Raw genomic sequence first — 16,098 nt, 5'->3', positions numbered from 1 at the left:
AAACGCAAACACATTTCTTTTCAGTCAGTCATCTTAAGTCAAGATCAGGTCACACTAGAGTTTAAAGGCAAATCATCACAGCTTCAAGTATGTAAGCTGACATTCACAGTTTAAACCTGCTCTTCTATTCACACACAAACGTAATAGTGGATTTAAAAAAACAACAACAACCTGACACTGACTTACAGAAGAGGACTAGATTTTCAAGCATCTGGTCACCCTGCCTTGGGTTTTCAAAATAAATACACTTATAGGAAATAAACTAGACTCTTTAAAGTGTTACGTTTTTAAAAAGTCACTAATTATCAAATGTTTTAATGTAATGACATTGCCAAAATATAAGAGCCCCTAATTAGTTTCAGAATTTCAGATGTTTGAAATGATCAGAATTTAAAAATAAACTTAACCCATGATTTATGTAAGTGTCATGGACTGTTCTGTGGCATGCAGGTTTTGGACCCAAAGGCAGGACTATTGCTGAATTCTAACATAATACAAAATAATGCAGGTGCAGACACAAGATAACTTCTAGGACAACTTCTACAATCTTCTAGGAGGCAAAACTGCGAGGGAGAACACGACCAAGAACAGAAGCAAAGTGAGGGTATAAGTACAAAAATGGAGATCAGGGCAGAGTGGATACACCTGAGGAAACACAGCTGAGCTGATACTAACCAATGAGACAAGGGGAAGCAGAACTGAACCTAGCTCACGTGAGACAAGGGTCTATCAAGATAAAACAGAAAGTAATAAAGACTGGGACCAGGACTTAGACATACTAACATGACAGAACAAAACGGGACACAAAACACAAAGACAGGACACTGAGGGACCAGAACAACACGGGAGCATGAGAGGGGAGTCAGAAAGGGATACAAACACAGAGAAGAGACTAGGACAGGCTGGATATGAATGGAAACTAATATCGTCATCACAAAAGCATAGAAAAAAAAAACCTCAAAAGCACTAGGGAACAATAAAATACTTCAAAGAATGAGATATAGAACAGGAATATAAATCAAATCCCAAAAGAAATGAATCATGAGTCCACAACAAAAACTCAAAATGCTGGGTCAAAAACCAGCATTCATTTTTTTACCCTATTATTATCAACAGCTATTTGCCCCTAGCTTTTTTAGCAACAGTTCCTCTGTAGTCTTGTCTTTCACACTCTCCAGATGTGGCATAGTTTAGTTTTTTTAGTGCTGCTTAAAATTGCTTTGGCCAAAAATGTGTGTCGGAAAAACCCTGCATATTTCCTACACTGATTTTATTTGTTTCCTTTCAGTCACATATATTTATGTTAACCTTGTAAAGAAGAATCTACAGGCATCCAGATATTTCTAAACTTATATCACCTCCACTGGCTCTTTCATTATGATGAAGCAGTAGTTATATTCAGAACGTACCATCCAAGATTAAAAGATCAAAGATAGTCTTTTACTTTGACCACCAAACTGTTCCAGTGAAGCGTATCCTGTCCGCAGTCCCATGTCGGTACTCATGACATGATCAGTTATCATGGCGGTTCTTTTGTTTTGTTGCAGATTCAGAGATTTTGTGGGAAAAGCCACAAACTACAAATTGCATTTCTTCAGTGTCAGAGAAAAAACAGGCAAATAGGAGCTCATGAAGAGACCTCGTTTCAGTGGGAACCTTTATTGTTTTACTCTTAATGATAACATCAACATAGCCATGTACTTACAGCTCCATGTTTCGGGTTTTCATAAACATTTGCCTAAAGGTTTGCCTCATTATTAGTTTCCAGAAATGGGCTGTCTTGCTGTTTCAATAATTTACTTTTTCCTCTTTTGCAGGTTGTCAGGATTCATGCTGCCCTCCCCTGTAGTCAGCAGTGGATCCATATTGGCCTTGTGGTTTACCACAGATTTTGCTGTGAGTGCACAGGGTTTCAAAGCTGTGTATGAAGGTAAGGAAATGTGTCATTGTGTTCATGTGTGTGAGTGGTCCTTTCAGAGATAACAGTGATAAATTGGAACCTGCATATTGTTGGTATGGTGCTGAAAACGTATTGTACTGTAAGATTTTCAAGAAAAGAATGTGTGAAAGTCCTTTTTGTTATACGATAGTTACAGGTCCTGTAGCTTGTGTGTGTACTGAGACTTTGACCATACTAATGGAGCTGATTGTAATGCTTAACACTTTGTTTGTTGTTGTTTTTGTTTAGAGGTTTTTCTATTTTATCAGTGATTAATCAAACATCTTATCAGTGATGACCTGGTGTTTTGGATTAGAAAATAGAGCAGGAGAAATTATTTGGTTTTTTCTTTTAGTTTTCTTTTTTTTTTTTTTGATGGAGTCAGTCAGGTGTGGCTGTTTGTAGCTCTAGAAATCAGGCAAGCAAACTCTCAGTTGATCAAGCACTTATAAGCATCCAGCAAATTTGTGTATGATTAAGGTGAAGCTCCATAGATTAGCTATGCTTTTGATTTATGGGAATAACTGTTCATTTTCATAGTTCTGCATGACCAAACCTGGGCTTGCAGCCCAGAGTTGTTGTTTTGGCCATCAGTCGATTAGTTGGAACTACTTAAATACACCATACATTATATGTATACAAATACTATATCCATGCATTCATTTTTCTTTATTGTGAGTTCTGCAGTAAGAGTTGAATGTTCAGTTTTGATGTGTCTCTTATGTGTGTGTGTTTTATACACAAGACTGTTCCATGTCTGCGTGCCTGGTATGACACAAATCCTTATCCTGACCTTTAGAAGATGTGCATACACACATGGAGTGCACACTTAAACACATACATATATATTCCATTACGTTTGTGTAACAGTTCATCTATGAATGATGAACTTTAAATATCAAAGACTAACTCAAGAGACAGGATCTTCACACTGACTCCAGTGTGTGAGTGCATGTTTGTTTCACGTAAATGTTACTCTCTGTGCACCTCTTCTTTTTTTTTTTTTTTGCAGTGTGTCTGTGTGTGTTTCTAGATGTGTGCCATTCATGTGCTCATGTATATTGAAAGCAAACCCTTTCTTACCTTTGTTCCTTTTCCCATCTGTGGGGACCCTTAAGTGTGTTTATAGCCTCAGGATTGATTGGTAGTGCGTTTTTGTGAGACTGTGTGTAAATCCAAGCAAGACATGGCATTTATAAATAGTTTGGGTTGTTCTGTCTATAGTTGGGATTGTCTGTCATGTGACCTATCTATATCCGTACAGTATGTGCAAGCACTAGCACTGAACACATGATTTTTTCAGCCTGTGCATTGCTGCAGAGCCTCATGCTCTGTTCAAATAATACATTTACCTCCAGATTTTATCAATGAAAAAGCAGAAAGATGAAGAAAATATATCTGAAAGGGGCAGTTGGCTTTCATTAGGTGTAATAATTTATTTGTTTCACAATTTCACTCTCTTTCGGTTTCCTGACAGCATAAGCAGACAAATATCGAAATGATAATTGTTTTGGGGGGAGCAATGGGAGCAGGACAGAAACAAAAAATGACCATAATAGCTGCAAATCATGCTAACAGTTACAAAAATATCGAAAAGAAAAAGCATAGTAAAAATTGGATTTTATCGATATATATATCTCAGAAGATTCAGAGATTTTGAGCCAAGTTACTGAAAGACAACATGAAAGGCAAAGTAAATTTTAATATAATGTGTTAAAAGATCCGGTATTAATCTGTTCCATTTCTTAAACTGCCTGACAATTTCAGAAAGAACTAAGGGAGTGCTGCTGACACTATAACTTAACTACAAAAGTTGAGAGAGATTCAAATGCTCTAATTTTCTCGTATCAAAACCTATAATAATGTGGCGAGCTCAGAGAAGGAGGAGACAGAGGTGTCGTTGGTCTTGCTTCCCCGTATTGCCAGGGAGCACAGCCGTTTATTTTCAACAGAAAAACACCGCCGCTAACCCAACTGCTTGGCGTAGCTCTAGCATAACAACAAGAAGAAAAAGGCGCTCTCTCACCCGGATCAGTGGCGATACCTTGAGCGCTGATCACAAGGCCCAAGAACGTGGTCTCTTTCACCAACAGCTGGCACTTCGCAGGATTGAGCCGCAGCCCAGCTTGTCGGATGGTACTGAAGGCCTCGCTCAGATGGGACAGTGCACTGTCGAAGTCGCCACCGTGCACCAACAGGTCATCCAGATACACAACGCAGCGGCTACAAGGGATGTTCACGAGCACCCTCTCCATCAGCGTCTCGAACGTTGTTGGCATTGCAGAGCCCAAATGGCATGACCCTGAACTGCCACAGCCCCTGTCCGATGGTGAATGCAATCTTAGGCCTTGCTTCGGGGGCTAGCTCCACCTGCCAGTAACTGCTGCATAGGTCGAGGTAATGTAATCCAGGGCCTCGTCGATCCGCGATTCTTGGTGACTGTCCAAGAAGTGGATAACGTCTCTGCTCCTGTCACCAATTGGGCAAAATCCAAATCAACAATTATATTTAGTTTTAAGATATTTCAGTGTTGTTTGATTTCTTCTAATTCATTAAGAAAGTGGGACCACCTAAAATGTTCGGATTCAGATTTGAAGGGTGAACGTGATGTTAGGACTGTGCATTTAACGGTTAAGCCATGTGAATATACAGACTACACTGTCAATGTCTAAAAAAATAAAAACAAAAAAAAATGTCAATTTGAATATTATTCTAAAAAAATGTTAAGAATGTGTCACAAAGACAGGAACTTGAATTCATAACTATTTAGTATTTACTGTCACTACTGGGGACTTTTATGGGGGGACTGCATGATCACAGTGAGACTGTTAGACTGACTGGAAGTAATGGTCTTCCTGATCTGAACCCAAGTATTGATTTGGTATTGGACTTCAGGGCTCATCTCAGTTTGTCTATAACAAACACCATGTTTGAGCATAAGTATACTTGGCACCAGGACACCCTAGGTTTTAACTGCATCATCAGATCTTCACCTATGTCTTTGACACATAAGTAAAAGGTGGAGCTGAGCTGTTAACTTATCACCACCTGATGGTGAGTTGGATTACATGTAGCAAAGGTGCACTCAGAGTATCTAGCAAAACCCTATTTGCCAGGGATCTTCAACTCGCAACTAAGCTTCGGCAGCACTCCAAAACAGGATTGGGAACATTAAGTCTGAGTGGATAATGTTTTCCACCTTCATTGTTGCCATGTCATGTCAACAATACCAGAAACAAATGTTGCTGGCCAGAGTTGTCACACTGAAGAAGCTGTCCTATCAAGTTTATTTGGCTCGTGGGACCCTACAGACAGCTAATAGGCACCAACAGACAAAGCAGAGCATGACTCTGACAGTGACTGATCGAAAAACATGGGAGTGTGTAGTTAAGAGGGGCTGTGAAACAAGACTTTCTGTTGACCTCGAAGGGATTCTGACACCCTGTCGGACGACTCTGGAGGTAGAAGCAACTTTCTGCCTACACTGTTTTTGGTTTAGATGAGGTGCTTCTGACTTCAACTGGGGATATAATCAAGCTGTGAAAGGGATACTCAGTAGGGTTAGAGATCTCCTCAATCTGACAGACATGCCTTCAATAGAAAGCACAGAGTCTGTATATGAGGGGATGACTCGGTCATTCAAGTAGTTAAACAAAAAAAGTCTCTGGTGGCTGCACCCCTTGGAAGGATGACATTCACCTGATTCCCCTTAAGGATGTCGTGGGGCTATTCTGGTTGACACTCATTTTGCAACATTGTCTGGAAGTTGGGGACAGTGCCCTTGGATTCATGAAAATATGTGTTCTCAGTCCTCAGCAAATCTTTCACTATCCTTTATCAGATTGCCTCCTTGTCTTTCTTTTCCCATGACATTCTCTTCTACATTACTTAAGAGTTTTTTTTGCACCTCTTCATTTAAACTGAACCACACTAGAATAGAATCCATTTTTTTCTATTGCCGTTAACAACCAGTCTCTGTCTGTATATGCCCCTGTCTCTGCTCACATAGCCAATTCACTTAACAAATCTTCTCTCAGTTCTATCCTTTTATTAAAGGAGACCAAATTGAACTATAAGTCTGAGCACATAGCTTACTGATAAGACCCCAGTCACCTAAGAGAGGGATAGATAGAGTGAGAGGAGAAAGAAGGGGGGGGGGGGGGGGGGGTTGGGGTGGGTGGGTGCTGTCAAATAAAGCTATAAGTGGTGAAAAAGCAAGCCTTACTGATAAAAAAGCAGGTTTGCATACCAACTCTGCAAGGCACGATAATCATCAATTAATTTCCCCTGAAGCAGAAAGAGAAAGAGGGGAAAGAAAAATGCAGAGAAAGACGTAAATACAGAATCTGAAAGAGAGAGAGAGGTGTAGAGATAGATAACCAGGAAGATGGGGGAAGAGTGGATAAACAGAAGGGTGATATTCATATCTGTCTATATTTCTCATTTGTTGACTTCACGACACAATATAATACCAGAAGACCAACATCCAAAATGAGATCACGATCACTCTCGCTTTAAAAAAAACAAACAGAAGACACGACTGGAAGAAGGAAAAAAATGAGAAGTGCTTCACTCATCTTTTATTAACAGTCATGATGCTATGATGGCGTTTGGGGGGTCCTGAATTTAGAATTTTTGTCACATGCAATTCTCCCCTCTCCCTCGCCATCACCTCCATCTGTTTCCCCTAGAAAATAGCAGTCATAAAATCATTTGAAATATTTATGTGCTCTTACAGCTGCTTCATCAGGAGTTAGACCTGTAACCTCAGCTATGGAAACCATATGGATTTTGACGTGTGTGTCCAATAGCACTCTCTTTTCACAATTCTACTTATTTTTGATTTCTTGGTGCACATTTCTTTTTGAGCTGGGTGCAAAATGCTGAAAGTTATAAATAGTTAAACTTTTAGTAAAAGGCTGCCTCGCCTCAAATAAGTTCGCAATTGTCACTTAGCAACAAGGAGCACTACCAGCACTTCCCCCGAGCATTTGTTAAGTGCTGCTACCTGTAAGAAGAAACCCAGCAGATACAAAGCCTTACTTTTGCATTCACAAAGTAAATGAACTGTTTGTTGTTGTTTTCTATTGTGAGTGTAGCTGAAGTGCTTTTTACCCACCCATATGATATGCCAATGTATTTCTTTTGTTTTAAAACAATATAATAGAAATGCAAAGCGATGACAGACCTTTATTTTTTCTTATCAAATACATTAACAGCTGTAAACAGTTTAGCATACCCTCATTGCAATGGTGCTCTCAAGGGGCAGCAGAATAATGCACTCCAAAAACTGCTCAGAAAGAGCCCAAGGCAGCGACTTATCCTCCATACAACTCTCACTCCAATTTGATCGATGATTCGCAACAAGCACGATTCCACTGACGTCCACAAGTCCGAAATAAGTAAATGCTTAGTTTTCTGGACATTTGTAGCTTTTCCTAAAAAGATTATTTAACCAGTAATACAAAACAGAAAAATCCGGTTCAAAGTCTTAATTAATGTCGTACACTATACCACTTTACACTAACACGTACAAATGTGCCCACACTCACAAAGAAAGAGCCTGAGTGTACTTTTTTTTTCTTTGTATTCCCTAAGCTAGCTGCAGAGTTTCTCCTCCTGTTGAGGGACTTCTGTGAAGAAAATAAAATGACCTGGAAACTGTTAAAAGGGGCTTTGCACTTTAAAGACACACACACACACACACACACACACACACACACGCACACACGTTCCCCTATGGCATCACTAGGCATAGGCATTACTCTGGTAAAGTAACAGAGTGAAGACAAGAATGTGTGAATGCGGATCAGGGAAGTAAAAGCCTGCTTGTGTGTGTACATGTTCAGGCACATGTGTTACTGCTGGTCATGAGTATTTTTGTTGTTGTTGTTGTTGTGGTAATATCCACCGTGTCATTATCTGTATGTTATTATGAGGTGTCACTTTTACACCGCATTACAACATGTAATGTGTGTGTACCCATGCCTGAATGTGTGTGTATCTGTAAAATTGCAGGAAGTTCATCCCCCTTGGTGTTGGCATTTCCACTCTCTCTCTCTCTCTCTCTCTCTCTCTCTCTCTCTTTCTCTCTCTGTCTGTCTGTCCGTGGTGTAGACTGGTGTAGAATCCATTAGGAACACTTCTAGGAGCTTCCAAATCTTGCTGACTTGATGCAAGGCTTTGCACAGACTGTGGCAAGAGCCCTGTAGCCACCATCCATTGGACGAGATGCAAAAAGATCGCAGCCTCCTGCTTGGGGATTTTGGGTCCTTACTCATGATGTTACACATAAGAAAGATTTATTCATCTAGAGTTTTTTCCGATGCCTCTAGCCAGATAGTTTTCATAGTGGAGCCTTTATTTCACAGAGTTTCGCCGTACTAAATCTCAGAGGGTTGCAAATAGCCATTGCAGAAAATTGCACTATTGTAGAAGGAGTCGTGGCATAATATGAATACAAAATACGGTGTGTTGGCAGACAAAAATATTATTTAGAGGAGTGGTCTTCAAACTTAAGTTTTATGGATAGTAGTTTATAATGAAGGCATATGAGCCTCTATGTTTATCTTAAATGTCTTTTGCAGCTTTTTATGTTAATTTCACCATACATTCACTTAGTCAACATTAATTCAGTCAGACTGTTTTCCTCAACAGCCAAATAACTTATTTTATTTTTTAAAATTAGGTATGTAGTTATTTGTTTTTTCTGCTTACTACTATCCTCAGAATCACTGATCCTTTTAACAGCAGGGTTTAGTAAGCCTCAAAGTGCTCCTGCTGTTTGCATTAAAGTTAGTAACACTGGAAATGTACTGGACAAAAATAGTTGGCTTCATGGGGATTTAACTGATTCATTGATTTTATGATATTTCCCTCCAGCTATTGTTGTAGTCAGAGAAAGTTTGCCTCTATAGAGACATTAGAAAGAGAAATCAATCATTACAGATGCCATTAATAAGTTCAAATAGTATAGTTATTCTATTGAATGAACCTCCTGTGGAGGAAATTGTGCTTACAGCTTGCAAATAAAAAACAAAAGACTCGGAACATTAAAAACATAGGTGCAGCCCTAGTCTTTGTTAGGAGGGAATTTATGTGAACTGTTACAGTTCATGAAATCAAAGTTTCTTTCTTTAATGAGATAAACTAGTGAGAGAAAAAAAGGAACACAACTACATTATTCTCATAGATCCAGAGAGCTTGCTCTATCTCATGTTGCACTTTAAAATCCATTTTCTACCTTCCTTTATTTACAGCTTACCACCAATCTACTGGATCCAGCTGGATCTTCAGAGATTACCACACGCACCAGTGATTCCTAAAAATATCTCACATCACACTTGCCATTATGCTGTGGAGGCTGTCTGGATAATTCAGTCAGCGCTATTTCTTCTAAACACTATAACTGCTGAGATAAACTGACTGTGTTCTGTATTTAGCATTTATAGATTCCAGATAATAACTGTTTTCACTAGGTCGTAGAACTATTGGCGAAGGCAATAGAGACTCGGTCGATTTGAATGAATGTTAAATTCTAAACAAGCCTTAGTCATTGTAAAGGAACATGAATTCATTAGGGTTCCCTTTTTGATGAACTCGCTGAGGAAAGCGGTTGAATACATACCAGTGTAACTGTATAAAATATTGGCAGCATGAAATGGAAATTAGTCAGATTATTGAGACTCAGTTGATGTTTATGTGACTATCCCTTAATAAGATGTTATAAAGTAAAGCTCCTCCACCCTCCACCCCCAAACATATGTCTTCATATCTTAAATGAATGGCAGCAGGAAACTAAGTGACTAAAAGTTATTTATACAAAAACTCAAATGTCACTTCCTTCCATTCTGAATAATGATTTATTTAGGCGTGAAATCAGTGATTATATTACGACTGACATTTACTGCATTTCACTGTTACCAATGCATAGCCTATTTTTTTCTTCATATCGACCTGTTATCCCTTGCTCCTATCAGTATCTGTGTGCCCTTCATTGAGAATAATAGGCTTGCGTGTTTCGTCTAAGCCAATGGATTCAGCAGGGAAGCTTCTTAGAGCAAACACAGCAAATCATTAAAGGAAGGAAAGACTACTGGTGTATTTGTCAACTTGGACAGTCAGGTGCTGCTACACATTTGTGTATCTGTGTGCTCAGAAGAGGTGAAGAGAGTGAAAGAGTGAGAGAGGAAAGAGAGAAGCAGTCCGATACACCATTAACCCATATTGACTGAAACACCATAGGAAGCTCTTCACTGTGGGAGTGGTTCATATAACGCTGTTGGTACTGACGCCAGCTTTAGTCTGCGACATCGATCGAAGCAGCAATGTCAACTGTCCTGCTGTGTGTGTGTGTGTGTGGCCATGGCGGTGTAACGCAGAAGTGTTCGTGGGTAATATCACCGTCATCAAATCATGTTGTCAGAGCCAAGAACCCCTGTCTCACACACTCTCCCACACAGACACACACACACACACTTTTAGTGAGTGTTGTGATTGTGTAATCAAGTTACCACAACATATTTGAGTCAATATAACATTGCTTGAACTTAGCACCCTTTATCTGGCGTATATGTACTGGTTTTATTTGATGTTTTATTGAGCTTATCTTGAGCTGTTAAAAATGTCAGACCACATACACAGAAAGTTATATGTACGTTTAGATTTGAAACCTCTGCACAAAAAATTCACTGCCGGTTGCTGAGTTCAGTTCCACCAACAAAAATTTCAGTCACAATCCCTTAATTTGTCTCTCAACTACTAATCTGTACACTTTATGTTTTTGCATACAGGTAAGCCTTTTAATTAAAGTGTGTTTTCGGCAAATATTCAGCTGGTGCCCAAACCTAATGTCTAGGGCTGTGGTCACTCAGGCCTAGAGATCTATTTAGGTTGCTGGGGGAAAATGACTATTCCTAACTGTTTGCAAGAGGTTGCACTAAACTCCTGGTAACCACTGGTTGCTAGGGAAGAATTTGCATTCCCTGACTGGTTAGCAAACAGGGGTTTTATGGTAGGTTGCTGTCACTAGGTAAAATTGGTTTCAAAGAGGTATACAGTGCTGCACCTTGTGATTGCTTTGATAGCTGGCAGATTGCTGCGGTTGCCTGGATTTTGTATAGAAAACATTAACTTGCCTTCAGACACTCACCAGCTGTTTACTAAGTGGTAGGAAAACTGTGTGGACTGGGTTGGAAAGGAGACCATTCACATTTTGAAACGTGCTTGATTCAGTTGTAAGGCACAGCTTTTACATGAAAGACGAATATTCTCTGTTTCCAATTTCAAGGAGAAATTATTATTAAGCAAGTGAAGAATAGTCACGCAAGCAACTAACTCTATTTCATTTGTCAATTGATTTTATTTGGAAATCTCTTTATTAGCTAATTCAAATTTCACCAATGGATCCTTAGGTCGGTGTTTTCCCTGGTGATGTTTATTTGGAAACACCTGCTTTATAATGTAGCTTGGAATTGTTCATTTCTCTGCAGAAATTAGATTTATTTAATAAAATCAACCATATGAAAACTTTATTTTTTGTGTATGTCTGTCTTGTGTGACAGTACGTGTCAGAGAAGAAACCAGTGTTTTAGTCTTATAACCAGAAAAGGGCATTGGACAGCTTTTGCTGTGCTGAAATTGGTTCAATCTATTTTCCAGGCTTAAAGGACTTGCTGGGATCCATCAAATTATATTGTGTTGAAATCAAGATACTGTTTTTCATTCCTGGCCAATTGGAGTTTGAAGCAGGTGCAGTGATTCAGCATGGCATTCTAGTGGCACCACTGGTGCCATTGTAAACCTAGCCATAATCCTGGGGGCTGTCCCACTTAGACTGATGTGATGCCTGGCATTAAACACATTATTAATTAATGCAGATTATATGAGGCCACAGCTGCTTTAGTGGTCTTGATTTTCTTGCTAAATATTCTACTAGAAAGGATGTTTTCAAAGTCACACACATACTGTAATAACATATGACATTGAAACTGGCCATAACACAATTTGAGCATTGCTTACCCTATTACTGACCCCATACTTAATGCTGCATTCACTGAACTTTAAACATTTGGAGATTTATAAAGTATGTGATTTATAATAACATGACTTAAGGCCCCCCATGTTTAGATTTTCTTATCTCATGTTCCACCAGTTACAATTCAGTGCAATTCCAATGCTCTGTAATAGCCTAATGTGAATTGAGGGGCAGAGATAAAAGGTTTCTTTAGCATTTTCATATCTGTTCGCCCCTTTTTATCCTCTCTGTTTCTCTCTCTGATGATAAGCGGAGCTTATAACATCTGTGTTAAAATCTTCGAGACAGAAAGTGCTCGCTTACTGTCATTTTAGCTACGCTCTCTCTCCGACTCTCAGTCATGCTTTCAATTCCTCTCTGGCTTCCACTGTCTGAGTTTGTAACTCTGGCTCTGTCTCACACCTTAAATCTTTAACACATCAGTGCCATCCAAAGGAAAATGGGAAGATTATAATCAAATTCTGCTTGTGGCTTTTAGAATTGTTCCAATGAATATCTATATAAAATTTTGATCACTTGGTAGTCTCTCTCCTACACAAATGGACTCTTTGTCAGATTTATGTTTTTCAAAGTTCCCATTAAGGCATAACAGAAATAGATAAGAGATATTTTTAGATTTTCTTTTCATTCCAACAATATCATATAAGATGCACTAGCCTTTCTCTTAAAACGGGGAATCTTTGTATGTTTTGTTATAAAAAAAATAAAGACATCAATCATTTAGCTAAAGCCAATTATACTTGGAGGGTTATCTTCAGCCTAATCTAACTAATATATGTGACACCCAGCAAACATCCCAGACAGGATGACAAGTGCATCACAGGGGGAGGGAAAGAAGGCCCTCAAACATACACATCTCAATACACAAATATTTCAGACTTACACACTTCTGCCGATAAATTACAGCCTTCAATTTTCTTCTTTTTACATTCATTTTTTTACATACATTTTTGATACATGAGTATATTTGAATGCAGGTTCATTAAAATCTCTAATATAGGTGTTTGTAGATCATTGGTCCCATCATAGCAAAATATTAAATAGGTCTGTCAAATAAATAACATTTTTTAACTAACCTGGCAGCACAGTTCTCGTTTCTCTTGGCTTCTTTACTTCTCTAGATATGATACCATTTATTTTTCGTCAGCAGCAGACATACATCGATTTAATGTCATTATGAATAATTGATTAATGTTCTGTCTTAATAATGCTCATTAATAATGCATAAACCAGTTACTTGTTTATTATGTACACATAGTGAGAACTGAAACAGTCAAGTGCAGCGATTCTGCTATTCTGCTGTTGCTTCTTTTGTTAAACTGTGATATGTTCATTCTCTTGATTCTACTTCACTGACCTTTTGAAGAATAGAGTTTGCAGTGTTATTGTAGTTTATAATATGAATATACAGACAGATACATTAAGGAAACTGTTTGGGGAATGCAGTGCCAAATAGAAGTTAGAGGACATCAACAGTCTTATTCTTTGTAGGTGAAGACAGTTTATATATGTGCAGTTGCTTTAAAAAAAATCAATCAATACCAGCCTTAGTAAAAAAAAAAAAAGATCAACATGATTCTGGTAAACAATGTCACTAACCTTATGAGAAACTGCAGAAGTCTGGAGTGTATAATGGGATTCCAAATAGCATATTCTGCTGGAGTTCAGAGAGGTTTCTGGATTCTACATTTCAAAAGTTTCAAATTAAATGCTGCTCTCACCTGAATCTCAATTGGATATCTGGATATTTTTATGCTTTTTGTTTGATTCCCGTCATTGTAGCTGACTGTATACACAGAAATTTGGAGCCATTTCATTGGATACCATACCATTATAGCTACAGAAGTTGCAATGTTTGCAATGTTTAAATGCTATCGCTTCATCTTACATATATCTTGCAAGTAAGATAAGATGGATGAGTATAAAGTTGTTTTTTGTTTGTTTTTGTTCTTTTTCATGGCAGATGTTTGTAGGTAAAGTGAAATTAGACTTGTTTTAGAACATCCTATACAAATAATTAACCTTAACCTTTGTTCTAGGGTGTCATTGTGGGGATCCTAAATTTCTTATAGGTGTGGCTGTAAAAGTGAGCAATTGGCTCTCTCTTTGGTTGCCCTGGCAACCTGTCCAGTGTGTAAACCACTTTTATGTGGAATGAGAGCAGACGTAACCTTCACCTGTCCTGCAATTATAAGTTGGTCGAACAGTTAAGAAAATTGATGAATGCAACTTTTTCACAAAATAAAAATATATAAACTAACAGGGAAGAAATTTAAAGCAATGTTACCAACAACCATAGTGCTGTGTATAAAACAACCAAATGCTGAAAGTGAAAATAATAACTTGGTGATGGCACATTATTATGTTGCCAGTACAACATAAAACGTAGCAAGATTATAACCACCAAGTTTAAAACCAAATCAAACTACACAAAATAACAGTGCTCATAAAATATAATGCACCCCTGAAGTTTCATTGTCGCTGTAACTTGCGCTTTTTTTTTATAAAACCTTTTTCTGTTTTCTGAACTTTTCTCTCTCTACCTCTGATGCGTGGTCACATTTTTATGATGCAATTCGATTTTACTGTTATTGATACAAGTCTTCTTCACTGTTTTCAGGCAGAGAACATTGAGAGGACAATCCCAGCACTCACTGCAGTTTATTTGGTGATCAGATCAGTCCCTTTAGGCTATACTTGATGACAATTGTCTCACATTCTGTGTGTACTAACATGTCTGTCTCCTGACTGACTGTATTTTATGCCTCTGCATTTAGATATAGTTTGATTTTGTGATTTTTAAATGACATGGTGCAGAATGTGTAAGGTAATGGCACGTGTGACCTTGACCCATGCTTAACACCCATAAATGAATGAATTCTTATTCCGTGACACAATCAGTGTGTTGAAAAAACAATTTAAAAAATGGCTTGTATACACTTAAAAAAGGCAAAAAGAAGAGGCATCAAGATGCAAAAGAAGATAGTTGGAAAGAGTAAGGAGGGGAGAAGAGCAGGAGAGTAGACTGGAGAGAAAAGAAGAGCAGACAATCCCTGGAATACCAAACGTTCCTCTGGCTGGGAGAGAAAGCAGGGAAGAGAGGAGGGGTTGCAGTGTGAGGTGGAGAGCACCCACAGAATACCAAAGAGAGAATAAATGCTAGGAGGCTTTTCAAGTCATTTTCACATCAATTCCAAAGTCTTTGCTGAAAGTTAAAAATAGACATGTATACTTAAATTCAGGTAGTAGTACCCAGTTTAGCAGAGCACCTTTGGTTGCATTCATGACAGTAGTAAAACATGATTGATAACAAATTGTCTTTGTTTGAACACAATTTGTTAGTGGATGGATGTAGTGAGAAATACTGTAGTAATGGCAAATTATAGTTTTTATTAAAAAAAATACAGGGAAATAGAAAAATGAGCATAGAAAAGACGAGCAAGACGGGGAAATTAGTAACGAAAAGTGAAAAGTAATGGAGAGAAAAGAAGAAAGAGAAAAAAGAGAGCGAACTGACTGTAAGAATCATGCTCGCTCGGCTGAACTCGTACCTTTTCCCAAGATGCATTCTGTTTGAGATGTGCCTAAAAATAGTGCGCACACACGCACACACACACACACACACACGCGCGCGCACACACCACTCCCCAGGGTGGACTCACTGTCATGCACACTGAGACATATACACTGCAGACAAGATGCAGACACACACATACAGACTGAAGACATCATGTTGTCTCAAGTTAACTAAGTGCCACAAGTTGTTAGCGTTCTGATGGCAAGAGAGGAAGACCAGGGGTTATATAGAAAGACAGAAAGAAAACAGAAAATCACACACATAGCCATCTTGCACGCAAAATTGCTATAATATCAGCAATGGTTTCACAAACAAGAGCAATATCTTAAGGTGATTATGTTTACTCCAAAGAAGGTTGCAGCGTAATCACTGCATGGCATTTACATGGGCCATGCTTTGCTTTTATTTTTGTAGCAATCACAGTACAATTACAGTGGTTTGTGCATGGAATTTTTTCAATCAGGGCTGCCACTTACTCTTTTAGCACCTTCCGTTTTTCTCAGTTGTTGTCATTAGTTACAGCAATTCTCCATTTTCTTGAAACCA

The 16,098-nt window shown here is 38.5% G+C and overlaps 1 protein-coding gene across 1 annotated transcript in view; it reads left to right on the top strand.

Moving 5' to 3' along the window:
- Positions 1-16,098, top strand: part of LOC134629644 (CUB and sushi domain-containing protein 1-like) — a 316,340-nt gene that overhangs the window by 40,769 nt on the left and 259,473 nt on the right. Inside the window, exon 2 of the mRNA XM_063477161.1 lies at positions 1,818-1,930. Within this exon, the coding sequence (XP_063333231.1) occupies positions 1,818-1,930 (113 nt within the window). The remainder of the gene's footprint in view (positions 1-1,817; positions 1,931-16,098) is intronic.

Source organism: Pelmatolapia mariae, linkage group LG1 (genome assembly GCF_036321145.2).
Source record: "Pelmatolapia mariae isolate MD_Pm_ZW linkage group LG1, Pm_UMD_F_2, whole genome shotgun sequence".
In the NCBI taxonomy this organism is placed as follows: Eukaryota; Metazoa; Chordata; class Actinopteri; order Cichliformes; family Cichlidae; genus Pelmatolapia; species Pelmatolapia mariae.
Note: the sequence above shows the minus strand (reverse complement) of the source record. Positions and strands in the feature narration are given on the sequence as shown.